At 43.5% G+C, this 20542-nt stretch overlaps 1 protein-coding gene across 1 annotated transcript in view; it reads right to left on the reverse strand.

Annotated features, from left to right (window-relative positions):
• Positions 1 to 413: 413 nt before the first annotated feature.
• LOC144683820 (5-hydroxytryptamine receptor 2A-like) overlaps positions 414 to 20542 on the reverse strand; it is a 35823-nt gene continuing 15694 nt past the window's right edge. The window contains exons 2-3 of the mRNA XM_078547284.1: positions 9941 to 10141; positions 414 to 1234 (exon numbers count right to left, since the gene is read on the reverse strand). Coding sequence (XP_078403410.1) covers positions 414 to 1234; positions 9941 to 10141 — 1022 coding nt within the window. The remainder of the gene's footprint in view (positions 1235 to 9940; positions 10142 to 20542) is intronic.

The raw sequence follows: 20542 nt of genomic DNA on the forward strand, positions 1-20542 counted from the left end.
AATTTTCCCAGTTCTGATGGAAAGCCATCGATCTGAAACATTAACTCTGTTTCTCTCTGCACAGATGTTGCCTGACCTGCTGAGAATTTCCAGCATTTTCTGTTTTTGTTTCAGACTTCCGGCATCCACAGTATTTTGTAATCCTAAATTATAAAGCAATTAAGGAATCCAATCCAGTCCAGCCATCCTGCCCTACATACCTTGACGAGGTAGTCAGTCCCTCATTACAGTGTTGGAGAAGCATGTGGTATTTGAAATGCCAGAAGAATAGAGAATACATCATTACCTGTTAATTATCTATCCACATGATATACACTCAAGAAATGTATTTTTCACATAACAATATTGTTTGAAATCTTTCAACCAAGCGATAAACATTTTCTTACCATATATATATATATATATATATATCGTTACACACAGCTAACTTTTTCACTGATAACAATACAGTTGTCAATAGAAGGCTTCGTCGATCCCAGTGCTACATGTAGTTTTTCTTCAGGGGCTTTTAATTCATTACTCACTGATTTGTTTCCATTGTTCACGGCAGTCATTTCCAAATTTCTCTCATATATTGCTGTCATGGAGGCATTGACTGTGAAGTGATTTCTGGTTCTTCTGATACTGTAATGGCAACGAATATAGTGGGAAAAAGCTCGGCGGTATGTTCCATTAAAGAGTGTGTAAACTAGTGGATTGACACCAGATGAGGTATAACCAATCCAGACAAACACATTGAGCAGCTCTCCAATGACGGCTTCATTGCAAGAATCCTTGCAGATAACGGACATGACATTAGTGATGAAGAACGGGCACCACATGACAACAAACAAAAAGAAGACGATTCCAAGAACCTTTGAAGCCCTCTGTTCATTGTTGATTGAATGCATGGTTCCTTTCCGGAAGAGCCGAGATTCCTTATTCAAAGGTGGCTTCGGACTTGCATCTGGAGTCTCCGATCTTTGTATCACTGTTGTGCTTTCTCCTAAGTTCTCCTTTTTAAAGACGTGCAAGCCTATTCGCTTTTGTTTTTGATCGCCTAAAAACACACTGATCTGCTTCTGCAATGCCTGTACGGTCAGGCAATACGTGAAGACCATTATAATCAGTGGGATAAAGAATGCTACAAATGAGCCCACAAGGACAAAGCTTTCATCATTAATAGCGCAGCTGTTGTCAATGAAAACCCTGGACTTATCTTGAATGCCGATGACGGGGATTGGTATCGATATGCCTGGAAGAAATAGTTTCAAAGAGATTATGAAATTGTAAAATACTTAAAACAAACTTAATTAAACTGGGGACAAAAAGGAGAAAGGTCATGCAAGGGGAGCCAGAATATAACAAGAAGTTGTTGCTAAGCTTTGTTTGCTCCACCATCCACATTCTACTTCATAATCTATTCACCATTTGTCAGTGGTTTCCTCCTTAAGATCACATCTTGGTGGAAATGGCTGGTCTGAATACCTTTAAATTCTATAGAGACTATTAGCCACATCCATACACAGAATCAAAGAATGGTTATAACACAGGAGGCCATTCAGCCCATTCTGTCTCTGCAAGAACAACTCAGCTACTCCCAAGTCCCTACATTTTCTACATAGTTCTGCAGATCTTTTCTCTTCAGATAATTATCCAGTTCTGTTTTGAAAGCCATGAGGAATACACAAAATCTGAAGTGCCAATCTGGTGAAACTACAACACAATACAAGCATGCTTAGCAGCAGAAGCACTATGCTGTAGATTGAACTAACTGGTCTCATAACCAACAGATCAGATCAATGATCTGTAGACCTGCAACATTCAGTTAAGTTATGAATGGTAATGGACCATAAACAATTAACAAGAGAAGGAGGCTCCACAAATGTCCCAGTCCTCAATGATAGGGGAGCCATATGTTTGACTTTCCACTTGTTCTTCACTTTTCTACTATTCTGCTGGTCCCACTGAGCTTTTTGACTAATAATATCATAAGACCATAAGACATAGGAGCAGAAATTAGGCCATTTGGCCCATCGAGTCTGCTCCGCCATTCAATCATGGCCGATAGGTTTCTCAACCCCATTTCTTGCCTTCTCCCCGTAGCCTTTGATCCCCTTACCAATCAAGAACCTATCTATCTCGGTCTTAAATACACTCAATGACCTAGCCTCCACAGCTTTCTGTGGCAATGAATTCCATAGATTCACCACTCTCTGGATAAAGAAGTTTGTCCTCATCTCTGTTCTAAAAGGTCTTCCCTTTACTCTGAGGCTGTGCCCTCAGGACCTAGTCTCTCCTACTAATGGAAACATCTTCCCCACGTCCACTCTATCCAGGCCTTTCAGTATTCTGTAAGTTTCAATCAGATCCCCCCTCATCCTTCTAAACTCCATCGAGTATAGACCCAGAGTCCTCAAACCTTCCTCGTATGTTAAGCCTTTCATTCCTGGGATCGTTCTCGTGAACCTCCTCTGGACCCTCTCCAGGGCCAGAACATCCTTCCTGAGATACGGGGCCTAAAATTGCTCACAATATTCTAAATGTGGTCTGACCAGAGCCTTATAAAGCCTCAGCAGCATATCCCTACTTTTATATTCTAGTCCTCTCGAAATAAATGCCAACATTGCATTTGCCTTCCTAATTACCGACTCAACCTGCAAGTTAACCTGCAGTTAATCTGTGATATTGAACTCTTCTGTATGAGTAAAGTGTTAGAATACCAATTGCTTGCCGCTTCTGGTAAAATGTCAACATAAACATTCCTCAAGTAATAATTATTTCCTAAATGGGAAGTCTAGGGTAAGCTCTTTATTTTTCCAAAAGAATTTCTAATGTTTTTAGAAGAATTTTTTTCTCTTGTTATTCATTCATGGGATGTGGGTGTTGCTGGCTGGGCCAGCATTTATTGCCCATCCCTAATTGCCCTTGAGAAAATAATTCTGAGCTGCCTTCTTGAACCGTTGCAGTCCATGTGGTTTAGGCACACCCACAGTGCTGTTAGGGAGGGAGTTCACTAGTTTTGCAAGTTTTAGGTTGATGCATTTGAAATAACAAATTGCTTACTGCTATAGAAAATTTGTACCTGCTACACCAGTCTGGTGACCATATCAGTTGGAAGGGATTGCTCCATAAGCAATAGTAGAATAGCAGAAGTGATTATGAAATCCTTGAAATAACATTAATGGTTGTGAAATCTGCATTTGCAGGAACTGCTAAATACTAAACTAAAGAAGGTGCATCTAGTTTGCTTACCATCAGTGTGATCCAATGGTTATGAAGTTTTTGACTATTCATGGCAATCAATCAATTAGTCTAGGGAAATTTAGACATGAGGTTAGGAATGCACCCATTAGTGAAAAGTTTTGGAAACTATAGTTACATTTTTAAATAGTTGCGGAGGTGGGACTGGAAGTAGATGGCCTCGCAATTTCCCCACACTGGCTGGTGTGCTGGTCTCCTGGACTCCAACCATGTTCCTTTCTCTGGGCCATTTTTGATTGGGAGGCTAGTGCTCCACCCCGTGAGAGAGCGGCCCTGCATCCTCCATGGCTGTTGAGCCACAGTTGTGGCCGCTGGCCGCCCAGTGGAGGAATTGCCGCTCCACAATAATGGCCTGGCAATGTGGCCTTTTTGATTATCAAATTTTTTACCAGCTCTTCAGAAGGTATTCTCATCAAAAGGAGCATCCTCTCACCCACCTTCATAGGCAGCTCCCACCTCAGACAGTGGGGCTGCCAATGTGTCATTGCTGGAAGGCATCCTATTGGCCCTCCAGCCTCAGAAGTCTTCCTGCCTTTCTTAATAGAGCAGTGAGTGCACAACCTGGCACTGATTGGCCAGTTGGTCAAACTTTATGTTGAATGTCAGGCCTTTTATGAGTCTGGGCTCTCAGCCAAGCATGTAGAATGAGGACATATAAAAGGGTGCTTACAATTGTCCTCATTCTACATGCTTTGCTGAGAGCCCAGGCTCATAAAAGGATTTGCTCAGCAGGGATTCTGTTTTGACAGCTGGAGAGAACTATTGGCTTTGCTTGATTGACACCTTTAAGTGTTTATAATAAATTGTTCTTGTTGTGATCTGTTTTGTCAATGTCTCAATGTTCATTTGCACAAGATTAAGAGGTGTGAAGTGCTTGAAGCCTCTGTTATTCATATTTTAGTGGTCTGCTTGATTGACACTATTAAAGGGTTGTAGGAACAGCAGGTTTTTTCCAAAGGAAGATTTGTGAATGGGTTTCTTTCTGAGCAGTTCCACACATGCCATTGTTAATATAGGGTTCATTGGTTCTGTACATACTATACTAGGTGAATGGTCATGAAAGGTCCATGAGTTGGCTTGGTAGGTATGAGGGGCTATTGGGGGTGGGTGGGTGGCTTGAGTTGGCATGGGAGCTATAAGGGGAATGGGGTGGATGGGGGGGGGCATGAGCTGGTATTGAGTTGGTGTATATGTGACCTATAGGTATATGTGACCTATAAGGGACCATTGGAACAGGTGAGGAGTATTAGTTGGCATGGAGGGTATAAGAGGCCGTGGGGAGTGGTGGGGAGTGTGGGGATACGGGTGAGAGGTGTGTGTGGGCTAGAGGGCCTAACAACCTTTATTACAACTGGGACAAAGTCTCAGAGAACTGAAGCAGGTGTTTTAACCAACCTGCCCTCAGCACTCCTGTTGAAACTTCCATCTGTTTCCAGGAATGACGGGCCTGATTCTATCCCACACCCATGCCCCTGGAGTGAAAATTGTGACTTTCTGCTGAAGCAGGTTCAGTGAGGCAGGAAATTTGTAATAGTGCCTAAACGGTCTAAGTAATGTTGCTAGAGTTTGAAGCCTGACTGTGATCTTGGGAGTGTACAGAGTTAATGGAAATAATGGGCCTGGTGGGATGAGAAGTCGGGGGGTCTTGGGGTAGTTGGTAGGTTAGCGGGGGGTTGTTGGGTGGGGAGGCAGTTGGATCAGGAGGTAGTCAGGGGGTCAGGGTGGGTAGTCAGGGGGGTCTGGTGGGTAGTTGGGAGGTTAGCAGGGGGTTGTCGTTGGGGAGGTAGTCGGGTCGGGAGGTAGTCACAGGGTCAGGGTGGGTAGTCGGGTGTGTTGGGGGTAGCTGGGGGGTCAAGGGGCAGTCGGGGGGGTGCTTATGAGTGTAGTCAGGTGAATTGGGGGGTGGGTAGTTGGGCTATCCAATGAGAAGTTGGGTAGTCAATAGTATATTTATGCAGGAGTTATAAATGATTTGAATCCTTACAACTTTTTATCGGTAACCATTCTGCTAATTGAGTTGGAACCATCCGAAGGCTCTGACTTTAAACACAGAGTTTCAGAGAGTTCCAGACGCAGGGTAATTTCCCATAGGAAGTCCAAACTTCCTGGGTAATTCCCGCGTTGTCAGTGTACGGAGCTTCCGAGGGGTCCTCCAGCACGTGTCTTGGGGGTACCTCTGGGGTACGGCTATCTGGAGATCAGAAGTTCTGGGCCATTATATAATGGTGTAATTTCATAGTCAATTGGAAATAAATCATAATCTAAGATACAAGTAACAATATAAGAACATAACATAAGAACATAAGACCTAGGAGCAGGAGTAGGCAATTCAGCCCCTCGAGCCTGCCCCGCCATTCAATACGATCATGGCTGATCTCATTTCGGCCTCACCTCCAATTTCCCGCCCTCTCCCCATAACCTTTCAACCCATTACTAATTAAAAATCTGTCTATCTCCTCCTTAAATTTATTCAGCGCCCCAGCATCCGCTGCACTCTGAGGTAGTGAATTCCACAGATTCATGACCCTTTGAGTAAAGTAATTCCTCCTCATCTCTGATTTAAATTGACCATCCCTTAGCCTAAAACTATGGCCTCTTGTTCTAGAATTCCCCACAAGGGGAAACATCTGCTCCACATCTACTTTGTCTATCCCCTTTAGCATCTTATATACCTCAATTAGATCTCCTCTCATCCTTCTAAACTCTAGCGAGTATGGGCCTAAACTGCTCAGCCTCTTCTCAAAAGACGAGCCCCGCATCTCTGGAATCAATCTAGTGAACCTCCTCTGAACAGCCTCCAATGCAACTACATCCTTCCTCAAGTAAGGGGACCAAAACTGCGCACAGTACTCCAGGTGCGGTCTCACCGATGCCTTGTACAGTTGCAACAACACTTACCTATTTTTATACTCTATTCCTTTAGCAATAAATGCCAAAATTCCATTTGCCTTCCTTATTACCTGCTGTACCTGCATACTAGCTCTTAGTGATTCATACAAGAGGACACCCAGATCCCTCTGCACTGAAGCATTCTGAAGTTTCTCTCCATTTAAATAATAAGTCGCCTTTTTATTCTTCCGACCAAAATGGATAACTTCACTCTTATCCACATTAAACTCCATCAGCCACATTTTGGCCCATTCACCTAACCTGTCCATATCCATTTGTAAATTTCTTATTTCTTCATTGCAACTTACTTTCCCACCTCTTTTGGTGTCATCTGCAAATTTAGCTATAGTACCTTCTATCCCTGAATCCAAGTCATTAATATAGATTGTAAATAGTTGGGGCCCGAGGACCAAATCCTGTGGCACCCCACTAGTTACAGCTTGCCATCCAGAAAAAGATCCATTTATCCCGACTCTCTGCTTTCTGTTGGTTAGCCAATCCTCTATCCAAGCTAATATATTACCCCCAACTCCGTGTGATCTTATCTTGTGTATTAATCTTTTGTGCGGCATCTTATCAAAGGCCTTCTAGAAGTCCAGATACACTACATCTACAGGATCCCCATTATCCACTTTGCTTGCCACATCTTCAAAGAACTCTAGCAAATTAGTCAAACACGATTTATTCTTCATAAAACCATGCTGACTCTGATGGATTGCATTTTGACTTTCCATATGCCCCATTACTACTTCCTTAATAATGGATTCCAACTATTTCCCAATGACAGACGTTAAACTAACTGGTCTATAGTTTCCTACTTTCTGCCTCCCTCCCTTTTTGAATAAGGGTGTTATATTAGCATTTTTCCAATCCACTGGAACCTTTCTAGAATCCAGAGAATTTTGGAATATTATAGCCAATGCAGCCACTATCTCTGCTGCCACTTCCTTTAAGACCCTGGGATGTAGGCCATCAGGTCCTGGGGACTTGTCACCCTTTAATCTCAATAGTTTGCTCAGTACTTTTTCTCTAGTGATGGTGATTATTGTAAGTTCCTCCTTCTCTATACCCTCTGCACTACCTGTTACTATTGGGGTGATACTAGCGTCCTCCTCCGTGAAAACTGAGGCAAAATATTGATTAAGTTTCACTGCCATTTCTGCGTTCCCCACTATTAACTCCCCAGTCTCATCCTCCAAGGGACCAATATTCACTTTAGCTCCTCTCTTTCCTTTTAAAAACTTGTAGAAGCTTTGGCTATCAGTTTTTACATTTTGCGCTAGTTTTCTTTCAAATTTACCTTTGCTCTTTTTATTATTTTTTTAGTAACCCTTTGTTGATCTTTAAAATTTTCCTAATCTTCCAGCCTGCCACTGACCTTTGCAATTTGGTATGCCTTAGTTTTTGCCTTTATGTTATCTTTAACTTCCTTGCTTTTTCCCCCTCTTACCATCCTTCTTCCTCTTTGGAATATATTTTACTTGGGAGGAATTGAATATCTCCTTAAATATCTGCCACTGTTCATCAACTGTCCTACCTTGTAGTCTTCCTGCCCAGTCCACTAGGGCCAAATCTGCCCTCATGCCTATGTAGTTTCTTTTGTTTAACTCCAGAACATTAGTGTGGGACTCAAGTTTCTCACTCTCAAACTGAACTTGAAATTCTAGCATGTTATGATCACTCTTCTCCAGAGGATCCTGTACTATGAGATCATTAATTAATCTCATTTCTTTATACAAAACCAAATCCAGAATATCCTGCTCCCTGGTTGGTTCCACAACATATTGCTCCAAGAAACAATCTCTAATACACTCTATGAACTCTCCCTCAAGGCTACCCTTGCCAATTTGATTAGTCCAGTCTATAAGCATATTAAAATCACTCATGATTATTGCCGTGCCTTTCTTACATGTTCCCAGTATTTCCTGGTTTATACTGTGCCCTACTGCTGAACTACTGTTTGAGTACTTATAGATTAATCCCACCAGGGACTTCTTTCCCTTGCTATTTCTTATTTCTACCCAGACTGACTCTACGTATTGCTCTCCAGTGCCTATATCATTCTTCACTATCGCACTTATCTCTTCCTTTACTAAGAAAGCTACACCACCTCCTTTTCCTTCCCGCCTATCCTTCTGAAACACTGAGTATCCTTGGATATTCAACTCCCAAACTTGTTCTCCCTGTAACCATGTCTCAGTAATCACCACCAAATCATACCTAGTTATCTCTATTTGTGCTGTTAACTCATTAGTTTTATTCCGAATGCTACGCATATTCAGATACAAAGCCTTTAAGTTTGCCCTATTGTCAATTTTCCCTACACTTATATGATTCTTTGGTGCAATATGGCGTTCACACATTCTGTCCCATCCTTTCACTTTTTGGTAACAATCAGCCTCGTCACTAACCTGCACTCTTACCCTCTCCTTAAACTTTGATTTTTTTATATTTCCATGCAACTGAACCCTTGCCCCCACTATTTAGTTTAAAGCCCTAACTACAACCCTAGTTATGTGATTCGCCAGGACACTGGTCCCAGCATGATTCAAGTGGAGCCTGTCTGAACGGAATAGCTCCCTCTTTCCCCAGTACTGGTGCCAAAGTCCCATGAATTCGAACCCATTTCTCCCACACCAATCTTTGAGCCACGCAGTTACCCCTTTAATCTTATTGACCCTGTGCCAATTAGCTTGTATGGATTGTTGGATATAAATTGATCAATATAAATGGATTGCATGCTTTGTAGCTTAAAATAACAAGGGCTCCCTTTGTGGAATATAATCAGTTGGTAACTAATAAGGTTATTATTTAGGGAATAAAAGCACTCATGCACAATTATAAAACTAAGAGCATAGGAATTTTGATACTTGGAGTATAACTCTAGAACTCTGGGACTGACCCCAAAGAAAGTCACATCAGTCACTCTCAGGTCCTCTGTCCTGACCAACTACTGTCCTATTTACAATGTGTGGGTACCCCTAAGATCAGTGTCCATGTTTCCTAGAACTCCCGATTTGAATCCTTCCAACATATCCCATTGAACTGAAACAGTCTCATACAAAGTTTTGAAAGATGTTCTGTGTGACTCAAATTAGTGAATGATCCGTCCCCAGAGTTCTTGACCTTTTTGTGGCTTTCAACACAGTCAATCGCACCATCACATCCTCCAACATCTCTCCTCTTCTGTCCAACTTTGTGGAACTGCCACTGTGGGCCTTTGGGTTGACTCTTAGCTACCTAATCATACCCAGAGAAATCCCTGCAATAGTTTCTCTTCCCACCCCCAACAGCATCATTTCTTGATTTCAGCCTTGATTCCCTCCTCTTCCTCAGATATGTACTACCCTTTTACAAAGATATAGGGTCATCTTCCAGTGATAAGCTGATAACAGCCAGAGGTACCTCTCCATCAGCTCTCTGAATCTTTCCTCCAGCTAAACATCGGGAAGACTAACGCCATCATCTTCAGCCATGGTAATAGAGATATATCAATGCAAATTATTTTAATGGATAACTGCATGCTGCTGATTTCCATGTTATTCTCTATTACAACAGGGTGGAAGAAAAAAATAAAATACTTTATATGGTGGCATTGCTTTTCGAAGAAATAGGCTCATTGGCTTGCAGCGCTCAAATTGTGAAAACATGAATAGTTGGAGAAAGCACCATTCAGGATTGTACCCCACAGTCTTCTGGAACTCTATTTAATGAAGTGTAAAGGAATGAACTAATGCTACTAATATCATGAATTCAGTCATGCTTGATGTTCTACATTATATGGACTAGAAACAGATGTAATACTTACCTATTGAAATGGTCCAGACGGCAGTTAGTTTAATAATAGCTTTGGTTCGTGAGTTGAAGCGACTGTGCTCAATAGGATTCCGTATTCCAACGTAGCGATCCAGTGATATTGCACACAGATGCATGATGGATGCAGTGGAAAAGAGAACATCCAAGTAAATCCAGATGGGACACAGCTTTTCCGGGAAAGGCCAGGTATTGTCTGAAACACAAACTATTTAGGTTAAAAGTGGAATTTTATATTTATGCATATGTTATAGAGTTGATCTTCACACAACTTTTCTTAGTGGAAACATTTAACTTTATTTACAAGAAAGCAGCAGCAACTACATGTGTGCATCAAGCTCCATAACTAAAGAAGAACTCTCCTGTAGAGGTTCCTTGTGCTGTAAACACACTGGTTTGCACAGATCATGTGATCTTACAACACAGGATTATTCTTAAAGCTATAGTCCTATATTTTCCAAAACTATAATTACTACATTCCTCCCCCTTTAACTTTTCTGTACATTTTGTATTTACAAGGATATTCATTCCATGACATTACAATGTTTACTCAGGTCATGAAATTACAAGTTCAGTCTTTCAGGTGGTTTCCTGATCCGTGTGGAATGTCGCAGCTCCAGGACATCAGATTATTTTGCAGGAAACACATTCTTTGGAACCGCACTAACATCAGGTACCTCATCAGGAACATTCATTTCAGTGTCTTCCACTCTGACAGAGACATCGGGCATGTCTGTTCTGGGTTGAGCAACTTCAACAGGAAATACTGGTTTAGTAATGGTTACAGATGGAACATGATTTTGATGGGGTATCTCTCTTTTTCTTAAATGAATCCACATGCTTACAGGTGATTTGGCCCTCCACTTCCATGTGGTACAACAATGGTCCAGCACAGAACCCACTTTACCAGGTAACGCCTTTGGCCCTCCACTGAAATTCTTTACATGTACTGCTTCTCCAACAGTAATTTGTCGCTCACTACTATGCAAATCATGAGTTGTTTTTTAGTTCCCTTGACTTCTCTCCACCTTTCCCTCCAAATTGGGAAGTATTAAGCTTAATCTTGTCCGAAGACGATGCTGCATCAGTAATTCTGCAGGTGTAGCTCCTGCCATAGTGTGGGGGTGTCGTTCTGTCGTGAAATAGAAAACAAGCAAGTTTGGTCTCCAACGAATCACCTGTTAACTTTTTCATTCCTGCCTTAAAAGTTTGTACTGCCCTTTCTGCCAGTCTGTTTGATGATGGATGGTATGGTGCAGTCTTCACATGGTTGATACTGTTGAGGCTGATAAATCATTGGAACTCAATGCTTGTAAATGCAGTACCATTATCTGAGACGATTACTTCTGGCAATTCGTGGGTGGCGAAGCTCTGGCATAGTTTTTCTATAGTAAGGCCAGATGTTAGCGACTTTACCTCATAAACGTCTAACCACTTGGAATGAGCATCTGTAATCAGTAGAAACATAGTTCCAAGGAAAGGACATGTGTAATCAATCTGCAATCGGACCCAGGGTCTACCAGGTCGCTCCCATGGGTGTAATGGAGTTTCCACCAGCAACTTTAGTAGCTGTTGACATTGCACACAGTGTTTTACCACATCTTCAATATCATCGTCTATCCTCAGCCACCAAAGATAACTCTGCGTTATCGTCTTCATTTGGGAGATCCCTGGATGGGCACTGTGTAGCTTAACTAAAAGTGGTTCCCTTCCTTGTGCAGGAACTACTACCCGTGCACCCCATAATAGAACACCATCTTGTCTGCTCATCTCGTGTCTTTGGTTGAAAAATGGATTCAATTCATCAGAGACTGGTTCCTGGGACCAACCATGTAAACTTGGTCTCTCACTCCAGAAAGGATTGGATCATGATTTGTCGAGTTTCTTATCTGCCTGGCACAGGCTGGTGAGGAATCCAAGAAATTCATCATTAATATGAGCTCCAGGGGTTTGGGACATGTTCATCATTCCCTTGCAAAGGAAGGCAACTTAGGGCATCAGCATTTGCTATATGAATCCCTGGTCTATGTACAAAGTTGCATTCATATGCTACCAAAATTAGGGTCCATCTTTGTATTCTTGGGGAGGCTATGGGAGGTATAGCCTTTTTCTCGCTAAACAGGCCCAAAAGAGGTTTGTGGTCTGATACTAACATGAAGTGTTGCCCATGCACGTATTGGTGGAATATTTTACACCAAAAATAATCGACAGACCTTCCTTTTCAACCTGAATATATCCTTTTTCAACTGGGGTAAGTGTCCTGGATACACAGCCTATCGGCCTCTTGTGCCGTCCTCCATTTTGTGATATAGTACCGCTCCCACTCCACAGGGAGACGCATCACAGGTTAGCACCAATTCCTTCATCTGGTTGTAATGCACTAACAAATTTGAAGAGTGTAAGAACTGTTTTACTTTCTTGAAGGCTTCTTTTTGGGGTGCCTCCCAAAACCAACATTTTTTTCTTAGCAGTGAATGTAGAGGGGCCAAAATTGTGGATAAATTTGGTAGAAATCACCCATAATAATTTATCATCCCTAAAAATGATTTAAGTTCAGAGGTGTCCTTGGTTGCAGGTTCCTCTCTTATTGCTTTAACATTCTCTTCAATCGGATGTAACCCTTGAACATCTACCTGGTGGCCCAAATAAATGACCTAATTTGCTTGAAAAGTGCATTTTTCCTTCTTCAGGTACAATCCTGTTTTTACAAATTGTTTCAGGACTTCCTCTAGGTTAGCCAAGTGTTCCTTTTCTGGGAATCCAGTTATCAGTACATCATCCAGGTAGACCACAACTTGAGGTAGTCCCTGTAATAAGCTTTCCATCATCCTCTGAAAAATGGCACAGGCTGAGCGAACACCGAGGGGTGGGCGTGTATATTGGTATAACCCTCTGTGTGTATTTATGGTGATGCATTCCTGGGAGCCATCATCCAGCTCCAGTTGCTGATATGCATGACTCATGTCAAGCTTTGTATATATATATATATATATATATAAATATACTAGCCCCTCCTGCTAGTTTGGCATATAGGTCTTCAATCTTGGTACCTGTCCAGTTTGGCTGCTCTGTTGACTGTTAGTTTATAGTCCCCACAGATCCGGACAGTCTGATCTGGTTTAAGAACAGGGACTATGGGTGCTGCCCACTCTGAGAATTGAACCGCTTTTATGACACCCGGGCTCTCTAGCTGGTTCAGCTCAGCATCAGCCTTCTCACTCAGGGCGCATGGCACCGGTCTTGCTTTCAAGAAGCATGGGTTTGCTTCTGGGTCCACATAAATCTTGGCCAGTAGGCCTTGGATTTTTCCCAGTTCATCCTTGAAGATGGTGTCATTTTTTTTAGCAGCTCTGTAGTCCACCTGCTCGCAACTGGAAGATTTTGGACCAGTTCAATTTAATCTCCTTCAATCAACAATGCCCTAGAAGGCTTGGTCCTTCATCTTCTACCACCATCACTGGTAGCTATGCCGATTGGTGCCTATAATGAACATTTGCTCTGGTGATACCTTTTACTTGGATTCCCTTGCCTGGGTGTGTTTTCAACTTCGCAGATGTTTGTTCCAAATTTAATTGTTGTTCACCTTTATCTAAATATCTGAAAGTGTGTTCTCCATTTATGGTGGTAGAAACATCTGTGTCTACTCCCATTTTTAATGGATACCATTCACTCGCACTGTAACAAATATTGGCTCTGTCTTCCCAACTTTCATGTTGAATATTCATGTCAGAATTGGTTGTTTCTGGCTCTTTTACACTATAGACTTCATTGGACTTGGTTTGTTGTTTGGAGACCTATTTAAATCCCACTTTGCACTGTTTCAGTATGTGTCCACTTCTATGACAAAAACAACATTCTACTCTTTTAAATTGCCAATCACTAAACGACTGATTGACTCCACGTCAATGAAAATTATTTTTCGATATAGTTGCTAAGCTGTTTCTTCTGATTTTTCGGTTAGCAGGGACTGATTCCCGCTTTGCGGCGGAGTCCTGGCTTTTCGCACCACTTTCGACAGACTGTTCTCACCTGACTAGGAGTACGGCAACATTTTGCATCCCTTGAATTGCTTGTGAATCCCTCACAGCACTTTCATCACCAGTACTATTTCTAACACTTTCATAAAATCAAGATTCACTTCAGCCAGCAATTTTTGCTAAATAGTGTCTTCCTGCATGGCACATACTAAATAATCTCTGAGCATGTCATTCAGGGTTTCAATGAAATCACAATATTCCATTAGTTGCTTTAGTTTTGCCTATAGGTAGCAATTGTCTCCCTTGGGGCTCTATTCTGTGAATTGAACATGAACCTCTGCATTTTGACTGAGGGCTTGGGTTGAAAAGGTACCTTAAAAAGGTCTACTAATTCACTGTAAGTCTTTAAATCTAGGGCACTGGGGGCCATCAAGCTTCAAATTAAACTGCAGGTCTTGCTCCCACAAATATTGAGGAGAATTGCTCTCCTCTTTTCCTCCCCCATGATTTTGTTTTCTTGAAAGAAGAATGCGAGACATTCTATATATTGAGACCAGTCATCTGTGGCTGGCTCAAAGAGATTGGTCTGCCAAACTGTGGCATTTCAGATGAGTATATATTCTTTTATTTTTAACGAACTTAGATGCTCACAATAGCTGGGAGAGGTACAGCACCGAATCTGATTTATCCTCATAACCAGTTTGTTATAGAGTTGACCTTCAGACAACTTTTCTTAGTGGAAACATTTAACTTTAATTACAAGACAGCAGCAGCAACTACATGTCCCAAATAAAACTCCATAACTAAAGGTAAAGGTTCCCGCACCGCTACCACACTGGTTTACACAGATCATACAACACAGGGTTATTCTTAAAGCAAAAACAGAATTACCTGGAAAAACTCAGCAGGTCTGGCAGCATCGGTGGAGAAGAAAAGAGTTCAGAATTACCTGGAAAAACTCAGCAGGTCTGGCAGCATCGGCGGAGAAGAAAAGAGTTGACGTTTCGAGTCCTCACGACCCTTCAGCAGAACTGAGTAAAGTTAGGAGAGGGGTGAAATATAAGCTGGTTTAAGGTGGGGGGGGGTGGGGGGGAGAGAAGTTGGGGGTGGCGTGGTTGTAGGGACAAGCAAGCAGTGATAGGAGCAGATAATCAAAAGATGTCACAGACAAAGGAACAAAGACGTGTAAAAGGTGGTGATATTATCTAAGAGAATGTGCTAATTAAGAATGGATGGCAGGACACTCAAGGTACAGCTCTAGTGGGGGTGGGGTGGAAAGACTGACAGGGCATTACAGTTATAGATTTAAAAATAATGGAAATAGGTGGGAAAAGAAAAATCTATATAAATTATTGGAAAAAACAAAAGAGAGGGGGAAGAAACGGAAAGGGGGTGGGGATGGGGGATGGAGTTCAAGATCTAAAGTTGTTGAATTCAATATTCAGTCCGGAAGGCTGTAAAGTGCCTAGTCGGAAGATGAGGTGCTGTTCCTCCAGTTTGCGTTGGGCTTCACTGGAACAATGCAGCAAGCCAAGGACAGACATGTGGGCAAGAGAGCAGGGTGGAGTGTTAAAATGGCAAGCGACAGGGATTTTTGGGTCTTTCTTGCGGACAGACCGTAGGTGTTCTGCAAAGCGGTTGCCCAGTTTGCGTTTGGTCTCTCCAATGTAGAGGAGACCGCATTTGTAGCAACGAATGCAGTAGACTAAGTTAGGGGAAATGCAAGTGAAATGCTGCTTCACTTGAAAGGAGTGTTTGGGCCCTTGGACGGTGAGGAGAGAGGACGTGAAGGGGCAGGTGTTGCATCTTCTGCGTGGGCCTGGGGAGGTGCCTTAGGTGGGGGTTGAGGAGTAGGGGGTGATGGAGGAGTGGACCAAGGTGTCCCGGAGGGAACGATCCCTACGGAATGCCACAGTGGGGGTGAAGGGAAGATGTGTTTGGTGGTGGCATCATGCTGGAGTTGGCGGAAATGGCGGAGGATGATCCTTTGAATGCGGAGGCTGGTGGGGTGATAAGTGAGGACAAGGGGGACCCTATCATGTTTCTGGGAGGGAGGAGAAGGTGTGAGGGCGGATGCGCGGGTGATGGGCCGGACACGGTTGAGGGCCCTGTCAACGACCGTGGGTGGAAAACCTCGTTTAAGGAAGAAGGAGGACATGTCAGAGGAACTGTTTTTGAAGGTAGCATCATCAGAACAGATGCGACGGAGGTGAAGGAACTGAGAGAATGGGATGGAGTCCTTACAGGAAGCGGGGTGTGAGGAGCTGTAGTCGAGGTAGCTGTGGGAGTCGGTAGGCATGTAATGGATATTGGTGGACAGCCTATCACCAGAAATTGAGACAGAGAGGTCAAGGAAGGGAAGGGGGGAAGTGTCAGAGATGGACCATGTGAAAATGATGGAGGGGTGGAGATTGGAAGCTAAATTAATAAATTTTTCCAGGTCCCGACGAGAGCATGAAGCAGCACCGAAGTAATCATCGATGTACCGGAGAAAGAGTTGTGGGAGGGGGCCGGAGTAGGACTGGAACAAGGAATGTTCCACATACCCCATAAAGAGACAGGCATAGCTGTGGCCCATGCGGGTACCCATAGCCACACCTTTTATTTGGAGGAAGTGAGAGGAGTTAAAGGAGAAATTGTTCAGTGTGAGAACAAGTTCAGCCAGATGGAGGAGAGTAGTGGTGGATGGGGATTGTTCGGGCCTCTGTTCAGGGAAGAAGCTAAGGGCCCTCAGACCATCCTGGTGGGGGATGGAGGTGTAGAGGGATTGGACGTCCATGGTGAAGAGGAAGCGGTTGGGGCCAGGGAACTGGAAATTGTTGATGTGACGTAAGGTGTCAGAGGAATCACGGATGTAGGTGGGAAGGGACTTGACAAGGGGAGAGAGAAGGGAGTCAAGATAACGAGAAATGAGTTCCGTGGGGCAGGAACAGGCTGACACGATCGGTCTGCCGGGACAGTTCTGCTTGTGGATTTTGGGTAGGAGGTAGAAGCGGGCCATCCGAGGTTGGGCGACTGTCAGGTTGGAAGCTGTGGGAGGAAGATCTCCAGAGGAGATGAGGTCAGTGACAGTCCTGAAAACTATGGCTTGATGTTCAGTGGTGGGGTCATGGTCCTGGGAGAGGTAGGAGGAAGTGTCTGCGAGTTGACGCTCAGCCTCCGCGAGGTAGAGATCAGTGCGCCAGACAACAACAGCACCACCCTTGTCAGCGGGTTTGATGATAATGTTGGGGTTGGACCTGAGAGAACGGAGTGCAGTAAGTTCAGAGAGGGACAGATTAGAATGGGTGAGAGGAGCAGAGAAATTGAGACGACTGATGTCACGCCGACAGTTCTCAATGAAAAGATCAAGAGAAGGTAAGAATCCAGAGGGAGGGGTCCAGGTGGAGGGAGAATATTGGAGGTGGGTAAAAGGATCCGTTGAACGGGGAGAGGACTCCTGCCCAGAGAAGTGAGCACGGAGACGAAGACGGCGGAAGAAGAGTTCAGCATCATGCCGAGCCCGAAATTCATTGAGATGAGGGCGTAAGGGTATGAAACTAAGTCCTTTGCTGAGCACTGAACGTTCAGCATCGGAGAGGGGAAGGTCAGGGGGTATAGTGAATACGCGGATGGGGCTGGGATTGGAAGATGGGGTGGGGACGGAGGGACAAGCAGGGGTGGAGGGTCCTAGATGGGTGTTGGTGTCGATGAGTTGTTGGAGCTTGTGTTCCTTAGCACTTGAGAGAAAGAGAAAAAGTTTCTTGTTGAGGCGTCGGATGAGATGAAGAATAAAATGAAACTGGGGGCACGCGCAGCTTTGAAAAAGGGTGCAGCAGTGCTGCTGGAGGAAGAGGTCGAGTGTGTTCATATGGCGGCGCATGGCACTGAGTGTGGATCTCAGAATGCGACGGGAACAGCAGTCCGAAAAACGTTTTAAGTCCCAGAGATACCTGTAATCCTGGGTGGGTTCGAAACAAGAGGGATGGAATTTCAGTTGAAATCCACGTGGGGTGAGTCGGAGACGGAGACAGTCACCGAGAAAGGAAATATGGCTGTGAAAGCGGGTTTTAGTAAACACCTTGTCAAACACCAGGAGAGAAATGGAAAGCAATGAAGGTGAACAAGGCAGAAGAGAGATACGAAAATCCTGTCGGAGAGCAGAGCAGTACTTCTTCAACTTTAACTCTTTAACTCTTTTCTTCTCTGCCGATGCTGCCAGACCTGCTGAGTTTTTCCAGGTTATTCTGTTTTTGTTTTGGATTTCCAGCATCCGCAGTAGTTTTTTGTTTTTATTATTATTATTATTGTTATTCTTAAAGCTACAGTCCTACATTTCCAAAAACTATCATTACCACAGCATATATGTATGGGAGCTTCATAATCCCTTGATTTTCTCCCCAGATCCCCTGGTCTCCCACTCTATGAACAACATGTGGTTTAGGGGTAGTTCAAGTGACTCCTTCCCAGCTAGGTTTCTGATAATGTTGTTCTGATTGTCCCCAGCAATTAACCAGTTAATTCCTCCCAGGGTCCTCTTAAAGGTTCTGCAGTGATGTATCATGTTAAAATCTGTGATTTTATTTTATTGAGCTTTTGTTGTGACAACCTTTGTTAAAAAAACACAAAGGTAAGATAGAATCCAGAGACAAAACAACCTGTTATACAGTGCTGGTCCTCACTGTATACTGACTTGTATCAGGAAATCATAACAGATATACAGGTACCACTATTGACTTTTTCTTCACCTTACGTTCATACGTTGGCTCAAAATTTTCATCTCATGTGTGCCTGATTAATTAACCATTTACCCGCACCCTTTAGCTCAAAACTGTTTTTCCTTGTAAGTTGCTGGAGATGTGAGCTGATAATGACATGGCAAGGGCAACAAGAAAGTCAGGGAACCTGGTGAACAACAGGACCAACAGTGCATCTCCTTTTGAGGATTAAGCTCAGAAGATCATAAGGAACAGAAGCAGGGTTAGGCCATTCGGCTGATTCATGCTGATCTGATCCTGGTCTTTACTCCACTTTCTTGCAGTTCCTCATAATCTTTGACTCCCTTGCTCCCTTGTAGATCAGCCTTGAATATATTCAATGACCCAACCTCCACTGCTTTCTGGGGAAAAGAATTCCAAAGATTCATGACCCTTTGAGAGAAGAAATTCCTCCTCATATATCATAAAAGAGAACTCTTATTTTTAAGCTGTGCCCCCTAGTGTTAGGATCTCCAAGAGGGGAACCATTCTCAGCATCTACCCTGTCAAGCTGCCTCACAATGCTATATGGTCCAATAAGATCACCTCTCATTCTTCTATACTCCAATGAGTACAGGCCCAACCTGCTCAACCTTTCCTCATAAGACAAGAAATAAGCAGAGGAAGGAATGAGAAGGATGGTGGATTATTGTGCATGCATTCAATGTCAAATCAGCTACAGAAAGCAAAATAAAGAAACAAAAAGAAAGATTTGATTATGAGAAAGGGGAAATAATGACAGGAATGAAAAGTATGAAAAGAAATTCAAAAATGTAAAATTTGGCACTTCTAAAATCTTCTACAGGAATGAGATTCCACGTTTTTGATTTTTAACTTTCTAAACCAGAGAGATTGACTGGCAATTGTTAACTATTATCCCATTGTTAAAGGGTACTCCCACAATTAATTACTAGACTTAACTTTCTGTGGTGTGGGCAATTAATATGCAAATTCATCAACTTCATGAAAAATACATGAAGGTTCCGAGCAAGTAACAATTTTTGTGTGGTATCTCTTCTACGCCACAATTTACTGGCCGATTTACACAATTAATAACATCATGGGCAGAATTTTCTGCCTGTCGGGCGGGTGGGCCAAACCCAATCGCCGGCGGGGGGGGAACTGATCTCTGCCGGAAAAGCGGGCCCCGCCGCCATTTTACGTGGGGGGTGCCAATTAAGGCCCGCTCACCGTGACGTCTGGCAGGAAGTGCTATGCCCTTCCTGTGCGGGCGGGGGTGACTCCCTAAAAACGAGAGTGCGCTCTTTCGCGCATGTGCACGCAAGAGCGCACATCTCCCTGAGGCTAAGTGCTGCCTCAGGGAAATCGCTTACACTTTTAAAAAGATTAAGAATAGAAGAAAAAAAATTCCCTAACATGTCCCCCTCATGTGACAATGTCACATGAGATGGGACATGTTCATAAATTACAGTAAAAATTTATTAAACTTTTTAAAACCCTACATGAAACCTCATCCCGCTGGTGGATGAGGTTTGATGTTTTTTCTATTGCCTGCCGGGGCTCCTGGCCTGCCCGCCAGCCTTAAGGTTGGACGGGCAGGTCCTTTAATTGTATAATTGCTCCTGTCAACGGCCTCAATTGGCCATTGACAGGTCGGCGGGCCTGCAGCTGATTTTGTTGCAGGTCCGCCTTCCTGAAAATTTAAATGGGGCGGGGTGACGGCGGGGGTTTCGCCCAACGTCATCCTGTGTCATTTTACGCGTCAGCGAGCGGGCCCCGCCCCCAGCTCGCTGACGGCAAAATTCTGCCCCATGAGTTAGTTATGCAGCATTACATTTTCAGTAAACCCTGGCTCCTAACTTCTTGCTGTTCCAACCTCAGCATCATGAACCTGAATGTACATGATCTCTTGGGGGCATCCTT

The sequence above is a fragment of the Cetorhinus maximus genome, chromosome 8 (assembly GCF_964194155.1).
Source record: "Cetorhinus maximus chromosome 8, sCetMax3.hap1.1, whole genome shotgun sequence".
Taxonomy (NCBI): domain Eukaryota; kingdom Metazoa; phylum Chordata; class Chondrichthyes; order Lamniformes; family Cetorhinidae; genus Cetorhinus; species Cetorhinus maximus.